Source organism: Colossoma macropomum, unplaced genomic scaffold (assembly GCF_904425465.1).
Source record: "Colossoma macropomum unplaced genomic scaffold, Colossoma_macropomum, whole genome shotgun sequence".
NCBI lineage: Eukaryota > Metazoa > Chordata > Actinopteri > Characiformes > Serrasalmidae > Colossoma > Colossoma macropomum.
The window spans coordinates 1,223,073-1,245,279 of record NW_023494796.1 but is presented as its reverse complement, the minus strand read 5'-3'; the positions used below and the strand labels follow the sequence as shown (position 1 = coordinate 1,245,279).

Below are 22,207 nucleotides of genomic sequence, written 5' to 3'. Positions count from 1 at the left end.
GTATACGTACTTCATTCAAGATGATATTTATTTCTATGTGTGTGAAAGGTCACAGTGTTGGGACAGTTTGGGTTAATTAAGTTTCTTCTCATGTAATTAAGCTACACATAGTCTATGCAAAGCTACAAAAGGCACTACCTTCTTAGCCCTAAAGGTTTCAGCCTGTTTTTCATCTATTTTACTTGCCTTCAGTTTATGGACATAGCTGGAGGCACTACCAGCTTTACGTACTAACGTCACACGCACAGGCTCACAAAGGTCTGACTCAATGTTTGGGTCTCAAATGATCTGAAAATCAGCATTATATTGATGAAGATATGATGACAGTAGTAGATAGTTCACTCACATCCTCTGAAGATGCAAACTTCACTAAGTTTTGACTGAGTTCTCTTTGAATTCTCTGTCAATCATCAGATTCATCTCCTTGGGGAAAGGGGCCAAAGCCCAACCCATGTTACAAAACGTTCTTCTGCATGTTGTGTGCAGTTACACATTTCCACCAGAGAGGTCTCCAAATCCCTAAAACTTACATAATGCAGCTTTAAACAGGCAATTGATTTTTTGTTTGTAAATGTAAATTGCAAATGTAAGTTGTCCCATTATTTAATGTTTATATATATATATATATATATATATATATATATATATATATATATATATCAACTTTCTTTTTATTAAAAAAAGTGCTGGAAATGTGCATGTTCTGTGTGTAAACAAACAAATGATAAACCAATAAACCAAACAAATGATAATAAATATCGGCTAAAACAAATCTGGCAATTTGGCAATTTGGCAATCTTCCAACTGGAATATAAATTGGTAGGATGGGGGAAAATCTCTTCAGCCATGTTGCAATCGCTAGCGGTACAGGCTACGATATTAACTTAGCTAGCTAGCAACGCTAAACAGCTGAAGTTTTGTAAAGTTTCTGCTATTCAATCAGATGTTTATTTATTAAAGTCTCAGTCACAACAGAATTATGCCTGATCTGTTCAAACACCCACACAAAATAAATAGCATTTGAGATTATTATGTACGTTCATGGATTCTGATGAGAAACTGAGCTGCTACAATCTGCCATTAGTCTTAATGAGGTTTCAGCAATTGTAATTGTAGGAGGAGCTCAAATAGGTCAGTTCGAACCAACCATCGCACTCCGCTGCTTTATCTGAATGTCCACCTCATGATGCTTTTGGGAACCGGAGCCTTTTTACAATGAATGGATGAGCAGATGGACAGATGAACAGACAGAAGGAGGAGGAGGGAGGAAGAGGAAGGAGGAGGAAGGCCTTTCTGGTGTCGGGTGGAGCTCGGCCCACCCGCCTTTCTCAGCTCCACAAACACACGCTGTTGGTGGTCTGGCAGGTGGAGGCGCTCTCGGCCGGGGAAAGGTAGAGTTTACCGCTCGGACACACGCACACCTCGTACACAGTCTGTTTGGGGTAGCTGGTGCCCGGACCGAGCAGAGGGTCCACACTGCCGTGAGGGAGATTACCCAGACGAATAGAGTTCGCATTCAGGAAAATCTGCAGGAAAAGAAAAGAAAAGAAAAGAAAAGGAGAGGAGAAGAAATAATATAAAAAAGAGAAGAGAAAATTAAAAAAAAAGAACAGAAGAAAAGAGAAGTGAAGAAAAAGAAGAGAAGACGAGAAGAGGGGGAAAATAAGGGAATGGGGAGAAGAAAGAAAGGAGAGAAAAGAAGAAAAGAACAAAGAAAAAAGAAGAGAAGATGAGAAGAGAAGGAAAGGATGAGAGAACAAAGAGAAGAGAAGAGAAAAAGAGAAAACAAGAGAGAAGAGAAGAGAAACAAAAGGAAGATGAGAAGAGAGGAAAAAAGGAGAGAATAAAGAGAAAAAGAGGAAAGAAGAGAAGAAAAGAGAAAATAGAGAAGAAGGACAGAGAAGAAAAAAACATGAGAAAAGAGGGAAAAAGGAGAGAATAGAAAAGAGAAAGAAGAGGAGAAGAGAACAGGAGAAAAGAACAGAGCAGTGAAGAAAAAAGAAGACAAGATGAGGAAAGAGGGACAAAATGAGAGAAAAAAGAGAAGAGGAGAAGATGGAAAAAAGGAGAGAATAAAATTAAAAAAGAAGAAAAAAGAAGAGATTGAAAGTAGAATAAAAAGAAAACAAAAGAGAGAAGTCAGAGGGGAAGAAAAGACAAAAGAAAGAAGAAGGGAACAGAAAGGGAAGAAAGAAGAAGAAAAAGGAAAAATAAGAGAAAAGAACAAAGGAGAAGAGAAGAGAAGAGCATTTTTGAATACAGATGAAGTGACAGAAGATAATACGTGTGTGTTACTCTGTTATAAACACGTCTCGGCTGATGGGGTAAATTTGAAGAGGACAAATGTTGCTTTAATCCTGAGTTAATTATTCAGTTTGTACTCTGAGAGGACTGTGTGAGTTGTGCTGCTCTGAGAGAGGAGTTGATGCACAATCACTCACACAAAACCTCAGAGTTTAACTCAGTGCTGTCCACTTTTCCCCCTTGTTTATCTATTAAACATGATCAGACTGCAGAGTTCAAGAACGTTCACACAAAAAACCACAAAACTCCAAACTCCACCTTAACTCAGAGATCTCTAAACATTCATTCAGAGATCTCCAAACATTCACTCAGAGATCTCCAAACATTCACTCAGAGATCTCCAAACATTCACTCAGAGATCTCTAAACACTCATTCAGAGATCTCTAAACATTCACTCAGAAATCTCCAAACATTCACTCAGAGATCTCCAAACATTCACTCAGAGATCTCCAAACATTCACTCAGAGATCTCCAAACATTCACTCAGAGATCTCCAAACATTCACTCAGAGATCTCCAAACATTCACTCAGAGATCTCTAAACATTCACTCAGAGATCTCCAAACATTCACTCAGAGATCTCCAAACATTCATTCAGAGATCTCTAAAACATTCACTCAGAGATCTCCAAACATTCACTCAGAGATCTCTAAACATTCACTCAGAGATCTCCAAACATTCACTCAGAGATCTCCAAACATTCACTCAGAGATCTCTAAACATTCATTCAAAGATCTCTAAAACATTCACTCAGAGATCTCTAAACATTCACTCAGAGATCTCTAAACATTCACTCAGAGATCTCTAAACATTCACTCAGAGATCTCCAAACATTCACTCAGAGATCTCCAAACAGAGAGAGAGAGAGAGAGAGAGAGAGAATTAGTAATAATTATTAAAAATGTTATCAGTGTTCTTGACAGAGTGCATCTGTGTACATAAACAAAGAAGCAAACAAACAAACAAACAAGGTTAACAGCCACGATATCACGACTCTAGAAGGAGAGAGGGAAAGAATAGAATGAAGTCTGGAAAAAAAGAGAAAATGAAAGACACTCACACTCACACCCACACTCGCACTCACACTCAGTCACACTCACACTCAGTCAGTCACACCCACACTCGCACTCACACTCAGTCACACTCACACTCACAGTCACATTCATACTCAGTCAGTCACACCCACACTCGCACTCATGCTCGCACTCACACTCAGTCACACTCACACTCAGTCAGTCACACCCACACTCGCACTCACAGTCACATTCACACTCAGTCAGTCACACCCACACTCGCACTCATGCTCACGCTCACACTCAGTCACACTCACAGTCACAGTCACGCTCACACTCACTCAGTCATAGTCACGCTTACACTCACTCAGTCATAGTCACGCTTACACTCGCACTCACAGTCACGATCACACTCAGTCACAGTCACGCTCGTGCTCCCAGTCGCACTCACACTCACATTTGCACTCACGCTCGCACTCATACTCGCACTTATGCTCACACTCACGCTCGCACTCACGCTCGTTACTCTTGTTTGCTCCCACACTCGCTCTGCTCTGTTCTGTTCTGTCTGCGGCTACATTCAGTGTCCAGTCTAAATCTCTGCGCTCAGGCCCTGTGGTCTCCCAGACCCTCATCCTGTGTTCTGTGATGGTCTAAGCCGCTCACTCAAGTGCTCAACAGCATCACGCTGGGGTTGTGAGGCTACACGACTGCAGGCACATAAAAGACGTTAATGCGACGGCACTGAGCTGGAGCCACTTATTAATTGGGTATAACTGCTCATGTCTAAAACATTCTGTGTTGGTTTGTCTATAAAAATTAAATTTTCTTCATCATTTTTTCAACTCCTCATTCTGCTGAATCCTCCATCCCAGGAGGAAGTTCTCTGGAAGTTCATAGAAAGTCCACGTTATCCCCCTTACGGGACAAATGAATGGCAGAATTAGAGCCTTACAGCTCGGTGGTAACACGCATGCTAAGTCAGAGCATCTGCAAGAAGATTTAGATTAGGCCGCAGTTTAAAATTATAATTATAGTCGTCTCTGAATGCTAATACTTCATAATAGAGCCTGTGGCAAAAGAAGGTTGAAGCGATTTGTTTGGCGAAACATCAAATTTACACACTTCCCCCTCTTTACGCCCCATATAGTTGATCAGCCAAGACATATTTGGTGTCTGAGGTTTGCTTCTTTAGCTTTGTCATGAAGCTACAAGGCTAATGAAGCTAACAAGTGAAGGAAGCTTATGTATGCTAATTAGCATTGTGTAGATTGCAAATCTGCATCTTCACATGCACCATTATACTGTTTAGAGCTGTTCACTAATCTCTAATAGACTTGTTTATGCAGTTTCTGTCACTGTATGACCCATTTTTATTTATAAACAAACAACAAAAATGCATTAGCATAGCTAAAAACAGCTGTTGGAGCCTTTATTGTGTATACTTTTGTTTATAGATGACAGTGTAACAGTGTCAGAAACCACATAAGCAAGTTTGGGGCAAGTGTGATGATTTAGGCATGCTAACAAAGCTAATTAGCTATGTAATAAGCTTACTTGTTAGCTACATTAGCCTCGTAGCTCCATTGTAAAATTAAAGAAGCAAAAGTGACTCAGCTGATTGGTTATATTTGGTGTAAGGAGGGAAAACCGGGTAAATCTGATTCCTTGAGTCAATCAGTGAAAGGAGTCGAGGGAAGGGAGGGAAAATATTTATCGGAGTGGTCAGAAGCCTCTCCTGGAAGTGTTGACGGACTGCACTATCTAACATCACACCTGTCCAATTTCAACAGCTTCCACACTTTAGCAGCCCTCTGCTAACGTAATATTTCTCCAGAAAGGTTCAAGAAGTCCCGAAGACTCAATGTGTGTGTGTGTGTGTGTGTGTGTGTGTGTGTGTGTGTGTGTGTGTACACATCTCAGAATGTGCCTCAAAATGTTTCTAATACAAATTATAGTTTGCAATAACCAGAGATGAGAACTCGAGTAAGTAAGAGACTCGGACTTGAGTCACGTGTTGACTGGCTCACGACTCAGCTCGAACGGGGCCTTAGCTAGCACGCGACTTGCACATACCTGACTCGTGAAACAACTCGGATTCATTCTTAACTCGCAACTTCACTCAGACTCGCCTTTAACTGACTCACGACTTCTTACCATTACCTAACCTTGGGTCCAACCCTAACCGCCTCACAACTCGACTTGGACTCATCTTTAACTGACTTTGGGTTCACCATTAACTGACTCATAACTTCACTTGGACTCACCTTTAACTGGCTCGTGAACTCAACTCTGATTCGCCATTTACTGACTCATGACCAGACTTGCAACTTGACTCGGACACAACCTTAGCTGGCTCATGACCAATCTTGGACTCATCCTTATCTGACTAACAACTCGATTCACCATTAATTGTCTTGCAGCTCATCCAGGTTTTGACCTTAACTGACTCGTGACTCAACTCAAACTCACTCACAACTTAACTGACTCACAATTTGACTCAGACTCACCCTGAACTAACTTGCAACTCGACTCGGTCTTGGACTTAACTGACTTGCGACATGGACTCACACTTAACTGCCTCACAACTTGACCTGGACTTGTCTTTAACAGACTCGTGAACCCATTTCCGATTCACCATTCACTGACTCATTACTTCACTTTGACTCACCTTTAACTGGATTGTGAACTCAACTCGGATTCGCCGTTTACTGACTCATGAGCAGACTTAGACTTGCCCTTAACTGACCTGCAACTTGACTTGCAACTTGACTCGGACACAACCTTAACTGGCTCATGACCAAACTTGGACTCATCCTTATCTGACTCACAACTCGATTTGGACTCACCGTTAATTGTCTTGCAGCTCATCTTGGTTTTGGCCTTAACTGACTTGTGACTCAACTCAAACTCACTCGCAACATAACTCACAATTTGACTCAGACTCACCCTTGCAACTCGACATGGTCTTGGGCTTAACTGACTTGCGACATGGACTCACCCTTAACTAACTCACAACTCAACTTGGACTCATCTTTAATTGACTCGAGAACTCAACTCTGATTTCCCATTTGCTGTCTCATGACTACACATAGACTCACCCTTAACTGACTTGCAAATTCGCTTTGGACTCTCCTCTAACTGTCTCGCAACTTGACTCAGACACGTTTAACTTGGTTTTGACCTTAACTGACTCTTGACTCAACTCAAACTCACTCGCAACTTAACTGACTCACAATTTGACACAGTCTCACCCTTAAACTAATTGGTGACTCAACTTAGACTTGGGCTTAACTGACTTGCAACATGCACCTGCTCTTAACTGACTCACAACTGGACTTGGACTTGCTGACTTGCAACTTGGACTCACCTGTCTCTGACTTGCCCTTAGCTGACTCGTGACTCCACTTGGGCTCACCCTTAACTGACTCGCCACTCGACTTGGATGTGCTGGTAACTGACTCGCGACACTACTACGATTCACTGACTTACAACTCAACTCGGAATCACTCTTAATCTAATCAGACTTCAACTCAGTCCTCCAGGGTCTCAGATGCATTTATCAGACTTTCTTTACAGCGGTGGAGCTCATTTGGAGGCGTTTCCTTACTATTTAACCACTATAAATACCTCTGAAAACAAAATGTGCCTCCTAACAACCACCTGGAAGACCTGCTCAACACCAAAACTGCCCCCCATCAGATAAACAGCACTTAAAGCTTTTGTCTCTGAGAGAGAGGAGAAAATCAAGCTGCTTCAGATCTGAAAACATCCACAGGTGTTTCTGTCCATCCTTCCACTGTGAGAAGACGACTCAGCGCTGTGGGTCTGAAAGGATGTGTAGCTGATCAAGAAGAACCTCACTGAGAAAAGGAGACGGACACATCAAACAAAGAAGCTGAACGATGGACTGACCACCCCACAGTCCAGACCTCAACACCACTGAATGTGTTTGAATACTTCAGAAAATGAACAACCAGCTTCTAAGACTGAACTTTGGAGGTGTGTCTGCAGATTCTTTGGGGAACTGAAAGTGAGTCTCCTGAACAGAATGGAAGGTGTAATAAAGGTAAAGAGTGGACACAGTAAATACTGAAACATCCCATATTATATTTAGTTGTTGTGTAACTTTCTGTTAATTATGTTTGCTGCTTTTTTCCAGTTGCTGAAAAATGAATAACTTGTACTTAACAGCTGTTTTGAGTGCAAATTAAATAAACGAAGGGGGGTCTCTGTACATATTAGATACGTTTTTTCAGTCCCGCTCCCGCCTGCAGTGGGCTGGTTTCCCGCTCACTCCTGCACGCAACACTGAAAAAATTAGTCCTGCGCAACAAGACGTTGTGGAAAACTAAAGCATAACAATATGTTTCTTCTAGAAACATCAGTTTCAGTATCTTAGCTAGCTAAGAATGTGAAAACAACTGAAGCTGTTCAATTTTCTGCTTAACCTACAAATCAGAAGTTTATATCTAAACTCCTTGGCAAAAACAGTGCGATTTTTCCCATGTATACAAAATGACTATCATTTTACACTGTAATTGTATGCATTTTGACAAAAATGTAGCCCTACAGAATTGTGTGCTGTAATCTCTCATTAACATGAATGGGATTTCAGCTCACTTCTCTAGACGGGAGTTTGAACTGCACAATAGCCAAATGCTGGTTCAGGTATGTAGAGAATGTCTACACGTCTGTTTTAAGGGCCTAATTACGAAGCCTTGAGTAATGAAATGGCTCAGCACTGTCAGCTTTAGAATTCCACTGCTGGAGAGTTAAGCACGTCTGAAATGTGAGGAATCTGGCTCTCTGGAGAAACACTGAGGCAGTGTCTGATAAACTGGTATGGCTGGAAAAGGCTCCCTTTCCATAATGAAACCTTCTACTGTGGATCACCAGACGTGCTGTGTAAGATGCTGTTCACGCTCACGTCAGCATCTCTGCTATGGTCCATAGCTGTATTCATTCAGCTCGATACAGTTTTATATGTGCTTATCACTGTACTGTTCCAAAGCAGCTCTAAATGCCTATGAGAATGGACACTAGTATGTTGCATATCACTGTTATGGGAAGAAAACCTTTTGCTTTTGACGTAATTTGAAAATACCTGTTGTCCTTTAAATTGTGTGCAAATTTCATAAATAATGGACTAAAAGAAACGGCCCAAAATTACTTGGAAAAACTCTGGTTCCATTGACTTACATAAAAAGTAAAGTAGGTTTTTTCCTTCTCCGGTAAAGTTACCATTTTGGAGATACGAGGTTTTCTTCCGGGAACAGTGATAACTATATATACAGTGGTGGCAACCACTCCACCTGGTAGATCATGTAAACATAACACTACAAAATTTTTATATATGTGGCAATTTTCATATTTTCCATAGACCAAATGGAAGCACTGGAAGAAATGTTGTTCAAGGGAGAATTGGAGAGTAAGATTATTTAGTTTTTACCAGAACATTATTGAGTACAATTTTCCATTCACTACTCAATGAGTATTAAATAAATACATCTGTAAAATATCAACCCAACGATAATTGCCAAATAGCTATTGGTGAAACGTTATCCAGAACAATAGAATGATGCTGGTTGGTGTAGTGGACAACACTGCCCTTCATGCGTAAGACTGTACATTTAAAAGACATGGTTCTTCAAGGGTTCTTTAGTAAAAACAATGGTTCTGTATAGAACCATGAACACTTAAAGGATCATTTGCCTGCTTAAAGGGTGTTGTATATGGCTCTATATAGAATGTTTTTGAAAGGGGTTCTATATTGCATCAAAAAGGGCTCTGCTGTTGTTACGATGTCAAGCTTGTAACAACCCTTTTTGTGCTAGAATCTTTTTCAAAAAGGTTCTATATAGAACCATATGCAACACATTCTCCATCAGTCTGAGGAAGCATTTCAGCATGCAAGGAACAATTTAAGCCTGTAAGGTTGTTTGAGTGTACATGGTTCTATATAGAACCGTTGTTTTTACTAAAGAACTCTTGAAGAACCATTTTTAAGAGGGTGAGGTCTGGTTATCCCTCTGGGCTAAAAACTGAATTTTAGAGGATCTTAAAACATACAAGTGCTCCTTCAGATCGACTACAAATTATAGTTTGCAATAACCAGAGATGGAGACTCAAGTAAGTAAGAGACTCGGACTTGAGTCGCACTTGAGTCGCATGTTGACTGACTCACGACTCTTAACTAACTTAACTAATTTGCTTCTTTGCTCATAACTGACTCGTGAATCAACTCGGGTTCACCCTCAACTGACTCACCCTTAACTGACTCATGACTTGACTTGAACTCACCCTTACCTGACCTTCCCTTTGTCCTTAACTGACTCGCAACTCAACTTGGACTCATCCTTAACTGACTCGTGAACTCATTTCGGATTTGTCATTTACTGACTCATAACTTCACTTGGACTCACCTTTACCTGACTTGCGAACTCAGTTCGGGCTCGCCATTAACTGACTCATGACTAGACTTGGACTCGCCTTTAACTGACTTGCAAACTCGACTTGGATTCGCCCTTAATTATCTTGCAACTCGGCTCGGACACAACCTCAACTGGCTGTAGACTAGACTTGGACTTTATCTGACTCATCTTATGGTGCTGCCCAACAGTTACTATTGTATTTTAGGTGGTTGCAAAGGTGCTATGGTCCTATGGTATTCCTGCTGGTTCCTATGGTGTTGCGACGTGGTTCCTATGGTGTCCCAGGTGGTTGCAAGGGTATTTCTAGGTAGTTGCTATGGTATCGCAGGTGGTTGCTAGTGTATCCCAGGTGGCGGCTAGGGTGTTGGTAGTGGTTGCTATAGTATCTCAAGTGGTTGTTAGGGTGTTGCTAGGTGGTTGCTATGGAATCTCAGTTGGTTGCTAGGTGTTGGTAGTGGTTGCTGTGGTATCTCAGGTGGTTGCTAGGCTGTTGCTAGATTGTTGCTATGGTTCCCCACATGGTTAATAGGGTGTTACTAATAGACTTGTATCAACATGACATAACATGGGTGCACAAACCTTTGAGGGTAGTTGGTAGGAATGTCAATACAGTTTGAGCTTTTATTGCTGAAATATAGGCTAAAACTGCTAAATCGATATGAAGAAATAGCATAAGTTGCATATAATCATGTAAGTTTAAATAGCCTGATATTACTTTGAAGACTAAGTGTACATAGCAACATCATTCTATTTGCACGTATTGCAAATAGCATCTACTTAACTCTATCCATTGTCGTCCTCGTGATGCATTTAGCATGATGCTAGTTGGTGGGGATCGTGGCATGTTGATCTTCTATTCCTGCTGTCAAAGAACGATGATCAACTACATTTGGGGTAAAGGGGGTTGATTATAATCCGATTTTTCACCAAAGGACAGTGATGTGATGCCTAATAGCCTCCACCTTCGTCCTCCCTCTGCATGTGGACTCTCCACTGCTTCTGTGTCTCTCTCCCACCTGTCCTCTCTCTCCAAACAAAGCGCATCATCACAAAACCGAGCCGAGCCGCTGATTGCAACGAGCCTCTTGACGAGCTGGGAGACGGGGCACGTCCCTGCCTTTAATTCCCTTTCCAGAAGCTCCAGACTTTTAATGTTGCCTTTTTAAAAGTTGCCTGCTGTCAACCCTGATTTAGCTCTCCATCTGGCCTGTCTAATGCGCCTCATTCTCCCCTCTAAATTGACAGGAACGTCTGTGTTCTCTTCCCCCTGCCTTTGTCGCCGCCTCTTGTCTCGTCTCGTCTCTCCCCGTCCCGCGAGGAATAAGTGAGAATTAAAGAGGAGCGAGAGAAAATCAGACGAGCCGGAGGAGCACCTATGCGAGGGAAAAGAGGAAGGGAGACAGGGAGCGAGACTGACTGACTTGACAAATTCGCCCGGCTAAAGGATCGGACCGACGTGCCTTTCATAAGCGATTTCATCCGGCCTGGCCGTCAGTGACTTCTCTATCATATCGCGGCGTGTCGCTCTCAGCGGCATTGTGCCGGTCTCAGGGACTCGCCGGCTATCTCCACGGCGAAAAGAAAGAGAAAGCTCCTTTTTACAGGGAGCTGACAGGACAGCATGATGTATTGCTCGGGCTCCGGGAAGTTAATTAAATAGCCTGGGCAGTTACTAAACCGAGACAAGGGAGAGGGAGCGAGAGCGAGAGAGATCAGGAGCGAGAAAGAGAGAGGTGGAGGCATCCTAAGCAATATGGCGGCACTAATTTGATCAGGGTGCAAAGATCGACAAGTCTGGACGCTCTACCCGCATCAGCACGGTTAAATAAGTTCCTCACCCAAAAATGCTAAGGTGGCAAATGATAGATGAACGCCAGTAGGGACCAGCTGGCCACTAACCAAAGCCGATTAGCTTCAATTCACTCCTAGCTATGCTAGCTTCCTCGTTGCATCAGAAACGGAAGGTAACTGTAAGGTGAGTTTCTCACCCAGAAATGCTAAGGCTACAAATAATGGCTGAATGCCTGTAGGAGCCAGCTAGCACAAACACATCTGCTAACTAGCCCTGGTTAGCTTCACTTTAGCCCTAGCAAGGAACACATGTCAGATAGATAAAGAGAGAGAGATAGAGATGGGAGCATTCCTAACAACATGGCAGCACCAAATCAATCCAGCAAGTGACTGATGAATGCTAACACAGACCAGCTAGCTTGACCACATCTGCTAACTAGACCCGATTAGCTTCACTATTCCTAGCCATGCTAGGTTATTAGGCATGTCAGAAAGATTGGATGGTCTAAAGGTACTTAAGATTGGCAAGGTTTGAGCAACCTATGTCCTGAGGAATGAACACTAGTACAAAGCAGCAAGTTGCTAACTAAGTCCTAATTAGCTTTAATTCATTCCTAGCAGTGCTAGGTTTCGCAGCATGTCATTAAGTAGAGACTAAGGTAAGCACCTAGGCACGATTAGCTTCAGTTCTCTCCTAGCAATGCTAGGTTCTTTAGCATGTCAGCTACAGTGAGGGTAAGGTCAGTTCCTCAAAATGTAAAAATGCTAAGGTGGCAAATAACTAATACCAATATTATGCTAGTTTATACTAGGTACTAATATAAAGTAGCTAACATGAACACATCTGCTAACTAGCCTTGATTAGATTTGATCTGGGTGTAAAAGATTGTCATGTCAGAATTACCACAGTTACACATAAAGAATACACATTCCTCTCAACTATTCCAGATTAGCTTCATTTTACTAAGTGAAGTTCAAATTCCTCACTTAAAAATGCTAAGATGGCAAACGGTAGATCAGTCCTGCGCTTTATCTCAGGAAGGGCTTGTTAATAAGTTGATAGGTGTGATAGAGCATGGAGAACACCAAACAATGGAAGGGCACCCCAGGACCAGGGATGGGAACCACTGTGAAGAAAAGCTAGCACACAACTGCTAGCTTTTCTTCGTTACTAGTAATGCTAGGTTCTTCAGCATGTTGGGATGAATAAGAAGTAAGGTAGGTTCCACACTCAAAGATGCTAAGATGGCAAATGATGGACGAATGCTACACACTTGAGTAAAGGCAATGGTTCTATTAGGACCATGAGTTCTATATAGAACCACTTCATGCATAAATGGTTATTTGAATGGTGAAATTGTTCTTCGGATTGATAGAAAATGTTTTGTATAAGGTGCTAAATAGAACCTTTTTGAAAATAGTTTGATGTCAAGGTAGTTGAAGCAGCAGAACCCCTTTTGGTACTATATAGAACCATATGCATCACATTCTACATCAATTTGAAGAACCCATTCATGCAAAGAACAATTAAAGCATGAAATGGTTTTCTACACAATACATCTCTTAAGTATTCCTGGTTCCCTTCACTACTGTAACTGCTAGGTTCTCCAACGTGTCAGAAAAAGAGTAAGAAGTGAGGCAGCTTCCTCACTCAAAAATGCTGAGGTAGCAAACAGTACATAAACACCTGTTTATTCCCTTCATTTCAGGAAGGGCTTGTTCATAAGCTGATAGGTTGAATCAGGTGTAACAGAGCATGGAGAACACCACTGGCCACTAGATTGGTGTCAGCGTCCACTTCTGGTCTCATAGCACAGTTATTCTTTTCCACGATTTACACCTCCTTCAGGTCATCAGCTAATTCTCATGCATTTCATTTCAGGTGCACTTGAGTGGGAAAGACACTCGCAATTGCATGGCTATGGATCTGGTTCGACAGCTCTGATGTAGACAGACAGCAGAACATAGAGGGAGAGAGACCCCACCGAACTGGTCTGGCTTGCACTGATATGGCTTGTAAATCATGTACGACCATGTTAACTAGCTGTCATACAGATGCAAACTAGCCACCCTCGATGCATGATAAGCTCAAGCCCCAAATCCTCCACCAGCATGCTGAAGGCACTTCTGCGCCAACAGCTCGGCTGAATGCTAAGTGCGAGAAGTTTCTTCCAGAGCCTAAACTCACGTACAGATCGACCAGTTTTGCCTGCCTGCAGCTAATAACATTCTTTTTTTTCCTTAAACCAATTTTCTCCCAGTGTTAGCCATTTCCAAATCCTTTCCGCCATCGTAAAATAACCACCCACCTGGGAGGGCACATGAGGCCAACCACCACATCATGCAATGTAGCAGGCCAGCTAAACGCACTTAGACGAGCGCGCTAACTGTCTAGTTCTGTGTACGAAGCCTGAGATAAGCTAGCAATGTTCTGACTCGATAGGGCCTAGTCATTCCCTTTCACCCAGCGAGAGCTCGGAAACTGTGATCTTGCAGATTTTGATCACAGATGTGGTCAGAATGTGGCTTGTAATCAAACTAGCAGCAATCTGATGTCCTTCTTAGCAAGTTGCATTACCTGGTTAATGACATTACTTTTAATAATGGATCCATATTGGCCCTGGATTTTTTCCCCCTTATCAGTGGACCGCAAACGGCTATTTGCAAAATGATGACCGATGTGCCTAAGAGCCAATTGCAAACCTCCCTAGATGCTACTTCCTTCATTAGTACATGATAGCACATTCAAAACTAAGAAAAATTTACATTACTTTATTAAAGAAATATGAAATCTAACTTTTACAATGTGTATTTATTGATTAGGGGGTATTAGCAAATATAATACAAATGAAAAAAAATTGAAAATAAAATGACAAAATATTATTGTATCTCTTATTAGTGACTGTGATGCTAATTGTAATCTATGATCAGCTCTTACTGTGGTGGCACTTGTTAGCATTGCAAAGTCTGAAGGGTTTGCAGTTGAGTGTGTGGACTCACCTCTCCCTCTGACGACTCCAGAGTGAGGTCTTTCCTGCAGGAAGCTCTAAACTCCCCAACTCCTGCATTCACCTCCACACCTTTAGGGGCCTCCAACGTTAACGTCCGCGTCGGAGACTCCAACCTAAACGAACAATAGCAGCACATTCGGCATTAAATATGTAAGAGCACAGTCAAAGCTAAATACAGAACAGCACAGTCAACCCTAAATACTCAATGTTAAATACGTAGCAGCACAGTCAACCCTAAATAGTCAATGTTGAATATGTAACAGCACAGTCAAAACCTAAATACTCAGTCAACAATAAATACATAACATCACAGTCAACCCTAAATACTTAGTCAACAGTAAATACGTAACAGCACAGTCAACGCTGATTATTCAATCAATGTTAAATGCATAACAGGACAGTTCAACCTTAAATATGCAGGCAACATTAAATATGTAACAGCACAGTGAATTTAAATTATGTACCAGCACAGACAATGTAATATATGTATGTAACATATATAATATATATAAAATAATACATGTAATTTGTAACAGCACAGTCAATGCTAAGTACAAAACAGCACAGTCTACACTAAATATGTAACAGCACAGTCAATGCTAAGTACAAACTAGCACAGCCAACCCTACATATGTAACAGCACAGTCTACACTAAATATGTAATCGTACAGTGAACATTGAATATGTAACAGCACAGTCAACATGAAATATGTAACAGCACACTCTACACTAAATATGTAACCGCACAGTCAACATTAAATATATAACCGCACAGTCAACATTAAATATGTAACAGCACAGTCAACATTAAATATATAACAGCATAGTCTACACTAAATATGTAACAGCACAGTCTACACTAAATATGTAATAGCACAGTCTACACTAAATATGTAACAGCACAGCCAACATTAAATATGTAACAGCACAGTCTACACTAAATATGTAACAGCACAGTCAACACTAAATATGTAACAGCACAGTCAACATTAAATATGTAACAGCACAGTCTACACTAAATATGTAACAGCACAGTCAACATTAAATATGTAACAGCACAGTCAACACTAAATATGTAACAGCACAGTCTACATTAAATATGTAACAGCACAGTCAACACTAAATATGTAACAGCACAGTCAACATTAAATATGTAACAGCACAGTCAACATTAAATATGTAACAGCACAGTCAACATTAAATATGTAACAGCACAGTGAACATTAAATATGTAACAGCACAGTCAACATTAAATCATTAAATATGTAACAGCACAGTCAACATTAAATATGTAACAGCACAGTCAACACTAAATATGTAACAGCACAGTCAACATTAAATATGTAACAGCACAGTCAACATTAAATATGTAACAGCACAGTCAACATTAAATCATTAAATATGTAACAGCACAGTCAACATTAAATCATTAAATATGTAACAGCACAGTCAACATTAAATATGTAACAGCACAGTCAACATTAAATCATTAAATATGTAACAGCACAGTCAACATTAAATATGTAACAGCACAGTCAACACTAAATATGTAACAGCACAGTCAACATTAAATATGTAACAGCACAGTCAACATTAAATCATTAAATATGTAACAGCACAGTCAACATTAAATATGTAACTGCATAGTCAACATTAATATTGGCCCTGCATCAGTACATATAATATTAAATATATAACAGGACAGAGAGAGAGAGAGAGAGAGAGAGAGAGAGAGAGAGAGAGAGAGAGAGAGAGAGCGAGCGAGCGAGCAAGCATTCTTTCATCCACATAACATTCCTACATTTATACAGGGTCTCCGTGCTGTTCTGCTGGTTCTCTGTTAGTGCCTCTCTGCTGGTTCTGTGTTTATACTGCTCTGCTGGTGCTGCTCTGTTGGTTCTGTTTCTGTGCTGTTCTGCTGGTTCTATGTTTGTGATGCTCTGCTGTTTCTCTGAGCTGTTCTACTCGTTCTCTGTCAGTCCTGCTTTGCTGGCTCTCTGTGCTGCTGTGCTGGTGGTCAGATTGTGCTTTTCCGCTGATTCTCTGTCTGTGCTGTTCTGTTGGTTCTCTGTGCTGTCTGCTGGTTGTCTATTAGTACTGGTCTGTCGGTTCTCTTTTGGGGGTGCTCTTTGGTTCTCTGCCTGTGCTGATCTGCTGTTCTCTGTGCTGTCTGGTGGTTCTCTGCTGGTGCCGCTCTGTTGATTTGTGCTCCTGCTTAGCTCATTGGATAATTAATGATTTGACAGAAATGAATATATTGACCTAAACTACCCTCCGTTTCTTTTCCTCTCTCTTCTATCTCTCGCTTCTCTCTCTTTCTCCATCACTGCCTTTTCAAAAGAGCGATTCAATCACATCATTGATTTCCTGTTGGAAGTCCTCCAGAGCAGGATGCTCACAAAAAAAAAAAGATAGTGTAAGAATATCTCCAGTCTGCACGGCCAAAACACCCAGCTTTACTTTAGCCAGAGATAAGCAGAGCTTTAGCAGCGTTCTTATCAGAATTATTCATTACTTCAACACTAGCATCCTGCTTGACCTTCAGCTTTCTCTCTGACAGATTTACGCACTGCGCTTTTTGTTTACATGACAAGATAAGAGGAAAAATAAACACAATGGAGATGCACTTATTACTGCAGTACTACTTTGTTCAGTAGTTTGGCCAAGAATTAGATTTGCAAGTTCCCTCCGCTTAACCAAAACGCAGTCAATCAGCCAAGACATGTTTCCTGCTTCTGTAGTTTTACACTGGAGCAAATTACATACAACCAACTTCTAAGACTGAACTTTGTAGGAGTAGAAAAATGTCCCTGCAGATTTCTTTGGAAAAGTGAAGGCAACTGTTCCCCTGAAAAGAATGGAAGCTTTATTAAAGGCAAAGCATAGACATTTTAAACAACAGAAAAAGAAAATAATGATGAGTTGGTGGAAAAGGTCAAACACACAAATAAATTATTATATTTTTCTTAAAATTATATTTTTTTGATGTATGTTGATGTAGTCTAAATATAGAAACATACATATTTAAACATGGCAAAGTTTTGATGTTAAAACTTTTTCATACTTTTTATTTACTGACTATCTGTTCTGGAATGTAATAAAATATAAGTATATTTATATATATTTTTTTCCTTGCAATAAACGTTTTCCATACACTGTATTTATAGTGCAATAATATACTTAAACCTGCACTAAGTAACCTAAATCCATATCTTCTCTCTCTTTGTGTTTATCTTGCAAGTACAACTTACAATGTACAGTATGTCCTATGAATAACGTCTCAATCTCCACTAAATAGCCAATATATTTTGTCCAGATGCTTTTCCTTAGGTGTAAAGTGGGCGGTCCTAATCTTGGGTCATGTGTAGGCTAGCAGTACCCTCACCAATCCCAAATCTGATATGGGTTGTCCCACCCACACACCTTTAACAAAAAAACCTTCTCTGTGTTTGAGTCAGAGACACTAAATGAGAGAAATCTAACCACCAAGCGAAAGCTAACAAGCAGGCATAACTGAGCGGCCGAGCTTGTTCATCTGTCTGTCTGTTCGTTTTGTTTGTACGTTCTTTCAGCCTGCCATGCCAGCATTCCCTAGATGGATGGACACAGGACTCACTTGGACTGAAGGATGTCAATCAAGCTTCTTCATTAGAATATTAGGCCACACCCAGAGAGATCTTATATAAGTCGGATCAGCATTTTTTAAGCATACATACATACATACATACATACATACATACATCTTCTAAACCGCTTATCCTTCTGGGTATTTTTTGAGCAGTAATTTATTATTATTATTATTATTATTATTATTATTATCATTATTATTATTATTACCAGATCACATGACATGGTAAACTGAATTGTTCTAACCACGACTCAAAAATCATTTTTTTTTCCAGAATTTGTGAAAGTGCTACTGAACTTGGCATTGCACCATGAAGGTCTCTTGGGGTCTTCTTTATGAAGCAATACACTGCCCCCTCTTTCACCAACGCATGTAAAAATAAAAGTCCTTCGTTTTCGGTTGTGCTGCCTAACATTTAATGAAGTAGCAACTTGCGAAGAAATTTTTTCAGTGAGTTAAACACTTTTAAAGTTGTTTTATTTTGTAATATGGTTTGTATTTTAAAGTAAACATAAGACCATGCCAAACAATTTCATTTAGAATTTTACATAACTAAACTACCTGTTTTGATAGTTTACTTAATTAACATATGCGGTTGGATGATTGCACCACCTGATATTATAGACATTTGGAGGCAAAAAGAAACTAAAATGAGTTTTATGTAGATGCAATGAGAATTGTTTCACATAAAAGAGGTATTGTTGAATAATTTGATATAAGTCATGCATTTATTAAATTATTTTTTGGGGGAAAAAATGGACTTGGACTTGAACAGCCATCTTGAAGCCTAAATTTTATCCATACTTTAGTCCATGTTTATAGTTCACAGTGTGTTATACAGTGTCAGAAACCACATAAGCAAGTCTATTAGCGGTTACTGGACAACTCCACACAGTTTGAGGCAAACGCATGAATGATTTAGGGATGCTTATGCTCATTAGCATACAAGCTATCATTACTTGTTAGCCACATCAGCCTTGTAGTTCCAGTGCAAAACTAAAGAAGCAAACTTCAGACACTAAACATGGAGTAATTGGAAGGAAACTAGGTACATTTCATTTTTGGCCAAACTATCACTTTAAAGTGTGGTCAGTGTCCCGACTGTCCTCCATAAATCGTTGGGTCTGCAAAAGTTTTGTCAAGACGGGAGCAGAAGTAGTGTCTGATTCAAGTTCTCAGCAACAACAAATAAAGTTTTATCCTTGGAGATGTGAGTAGTGTGTCTGGTATCATTATTTATAAACGTCTGTGTGCAGCCGGCGCTGTGTGTGATTTATCACTGAAGTCTCTGCGCGCTCCTCGCCGCCGTCCCCACTGCTGAATATTGACTTTAGCCTCGCTCCCATGCTAACATTAGCCGCTGTGATTCCTGAGGCTGACCTTTGGCTCTCTGCTTTTTCAGGCCTCTTTTCGGCCTTTCAGGAAGACGGATGGTGCCGTACCGCGGCGAGATGAGCATCACGGGGAGGAGCAGCCAATTCTGACATTTTAAAGTGTGCATGATTTTAAGCCAGTAAAGATTTGAAGTTTTAGAGCTTTTCTGCAAAAAGATCTCCTTGAAAAAATAAATAAATAATAAAGTAGACACTAATGAATGTGGTCTGTGAAGCAGTGATATCGAAGGAGAAGCAGGAAAGAAAAATAGATGAAGCCTGCAGAAGCGCATATAGAGCCTCGAATCAAACGAAAAGAAAAAAAAAACAAACAGGGTGAGATTAATAATTAATTGCCTTTTATTATTATTATTATTATTATTATTATTATTATTATCGTGTATTCACTTCAGGAATATTGTAATTAAAACAGCCTTAATGAACACCATGACATGAGGATCAAAGAGTATGTGAGTGGGGGGCGTAAGAGAGAGCAATACATTGACTAAGAAAAGAGAGAATCAGAAAAAAGAGAAAGAATGAAAGAAAGAAAAAATAGAAAGAGATAGAGAGAGAGAGACACAGAGAGAGAGTGAAAGAGAGAGAGTGAAAGAGAGAGAGAGAGAGAGAGAGAGAGAGAGAGAGAGAGAGAGAGAGAGCAAAAGAGAAGGACAGAGAAAGAGAGAGGGGGAGTGTCAGTGTTTTAAGAGTCTCCTGCTACAGCCAGACCAGACCAATAAAAATAACACCACAGACTGAGACCGCCAGAGACCACACAGACACAACTGCTGAATATGTACACTATTATGGTGAACTGAAACAACCCCTTTATCACTATTCCCTACGCTACAGCACTATAAATACAACACTATTATAGTGAACTGAAACAACCCCCAATCACTATTCCCTACACTACAGCACTATATACAACACTAATATAGTGAACAGAAACAATCACCTAATCACTATTCCCTACACTACAGTACTGTACACAACACTACTATAGTGAACTTAATTGATTTCTAATCACTTTTCTCCATACTACAGCACAGTATAGAACACTATTATAGTGAACCGATCCCCTAATCACTATTCCCCACACAACAGCACTATACACAACGCTATTATAGTGAACTGAAATGATCCCTAATTACTAATACACTACAGCACCATATACAACACTATTATAGTGAACTAACACGATCCCCTAATCACTATTGTCTTAATGGGAGCACTATGTAGACAACTATTATAGGAGACAGAAATGGTCCCTAATCACTTTCAACACATGGGTATTATGTTCACTAAAGAACATCATTTGTGCACTGAATCATAGTGAAATTCAAGGTTTCATGGTTCAGTGAATCATCCTCAAGGACCACAATTGATCTGAATTGTGGTGAAGTTTGAGAGTTCATGATTTACTGATTAATTTACTAAAAACAAAACAGTAATTTAGATGATTTTGGTGAAATCTGAGAGATCATGATGAATTGGATGATTTATTAAATAAAAAGTAATACATTTTTTGTAAGGTCAGAGATTTAAATCCATATATAATCTAGAATATAACACATGATATGATGAATTGTTTAGGACACAGCTGTTGTGTCCTTAGCGAAGGACGGCTGTTTCCTTTCCATTGCAACAAAGCCGACAGTAAAACCCGCCTGCTCTCGGAAGCAAATCTGGTGTAATAAGGTAATCAATGCATGTGAAGGTCAAGTTTGAGAAGTGGATGCTCTAAATGTCCGAAGGACCGGGGAGCAATTTTAGGCGGATTTGAGGGGCCAGGTTGCCATGGCAGCAAATCGAAATCTCTCTCGAGCGACCGCGCACAATCAGAGAGGGATTTAAAATTACATATGCGCCAGACACTCACACACAATTGGCTATATGGCTTTTGCCCGCCCACTCCAACCTCACGGTGGTCCGAGTGGAGTCTGAAGGTCTTCATTTGCATATTATCAAGCTCTCCAGCCAAACATGGTGATTTTCCTGGCTCTACCAGACCCATAATTCAATCTAGTATGAAGGAGTGTCACATGACCAGCTTAAACAACGTCAGACAGAGAACAAACGGACGGATCAAGTCGAAAGTTTAGGGGAAGAAGCTGATCTGCAGAACATCAAAGAGAAAGATATTTCCAATTATTAATTATAGGCTACTTTGTTAGAAATCCCACCCTTGTAGCTCCACCTTGCTGACATACAGTTAGAGACTGTAGAGCCACTATTAGCCTTCATCAGCGGTCAGTTTCTGACTATAGAGCCAGATATTTTTGGGACCACTCTCAACTTCCCACCAGTGAGTGGAAGTACAGCAGGGGAGTTTCCAATAAAGTGGCCAATGAGTAGACGTACAAGGCAGGTGCTTCTGATAAAGTGGCCAGTGAGTGGAAGAACAAGGTATGTGTTTCTACTTAAGTGGCCAGTAAGTGGATGTACAAAGTCGCTGTTTCTTATAAAGTGGCCAATGTGGAAATACAAGGTAGGTGTTTCTAATAAAGTGGACAGTGTGTGGAAGTAGAAAGTGGGTGTTTCTAATAAAGTGGCCAGTGTGGAAGTACAAGTTAGGTGTTTCTAATAAATTGGCCAGTTGGTGGAACTACAAGGTAGGTGTTTCTGATAAAGTGGTCAGTGAGTGGTTGTA

At 40.5% G+C, this 22,207-nt stretch overlaps 1 protein-coding gene across 1 annotated transcript in view; it reads right to left on the bottom strand.

Annotated features, from left to right (window-relative positions):
- Positions 1-1,328: 1,328 nt before the first annotated feature.
- The window catches only part of LOC118816958 (zeta-sarcoglycan), a 323,041-nt gene continuing 302,162 nt past the window's right edge, over positions 1,329-22,207 (bottom strand). Inside the window, exons 7-8 of the mRNA XM_036583569.1 lie at positions 14,543-14,666; positions 1,329-1,526 (exon numbers count right to left, since the gene is read on the bottom strand). Of these exons, the coding sequence (XP_036439462.1) occupies positions 1,329-1,526; positions 14,543-14,666 (322 nt within the window). The remainder of the gene's footprint in view (positions 1,527-14,542; positions 14,667-22,207) is intronic.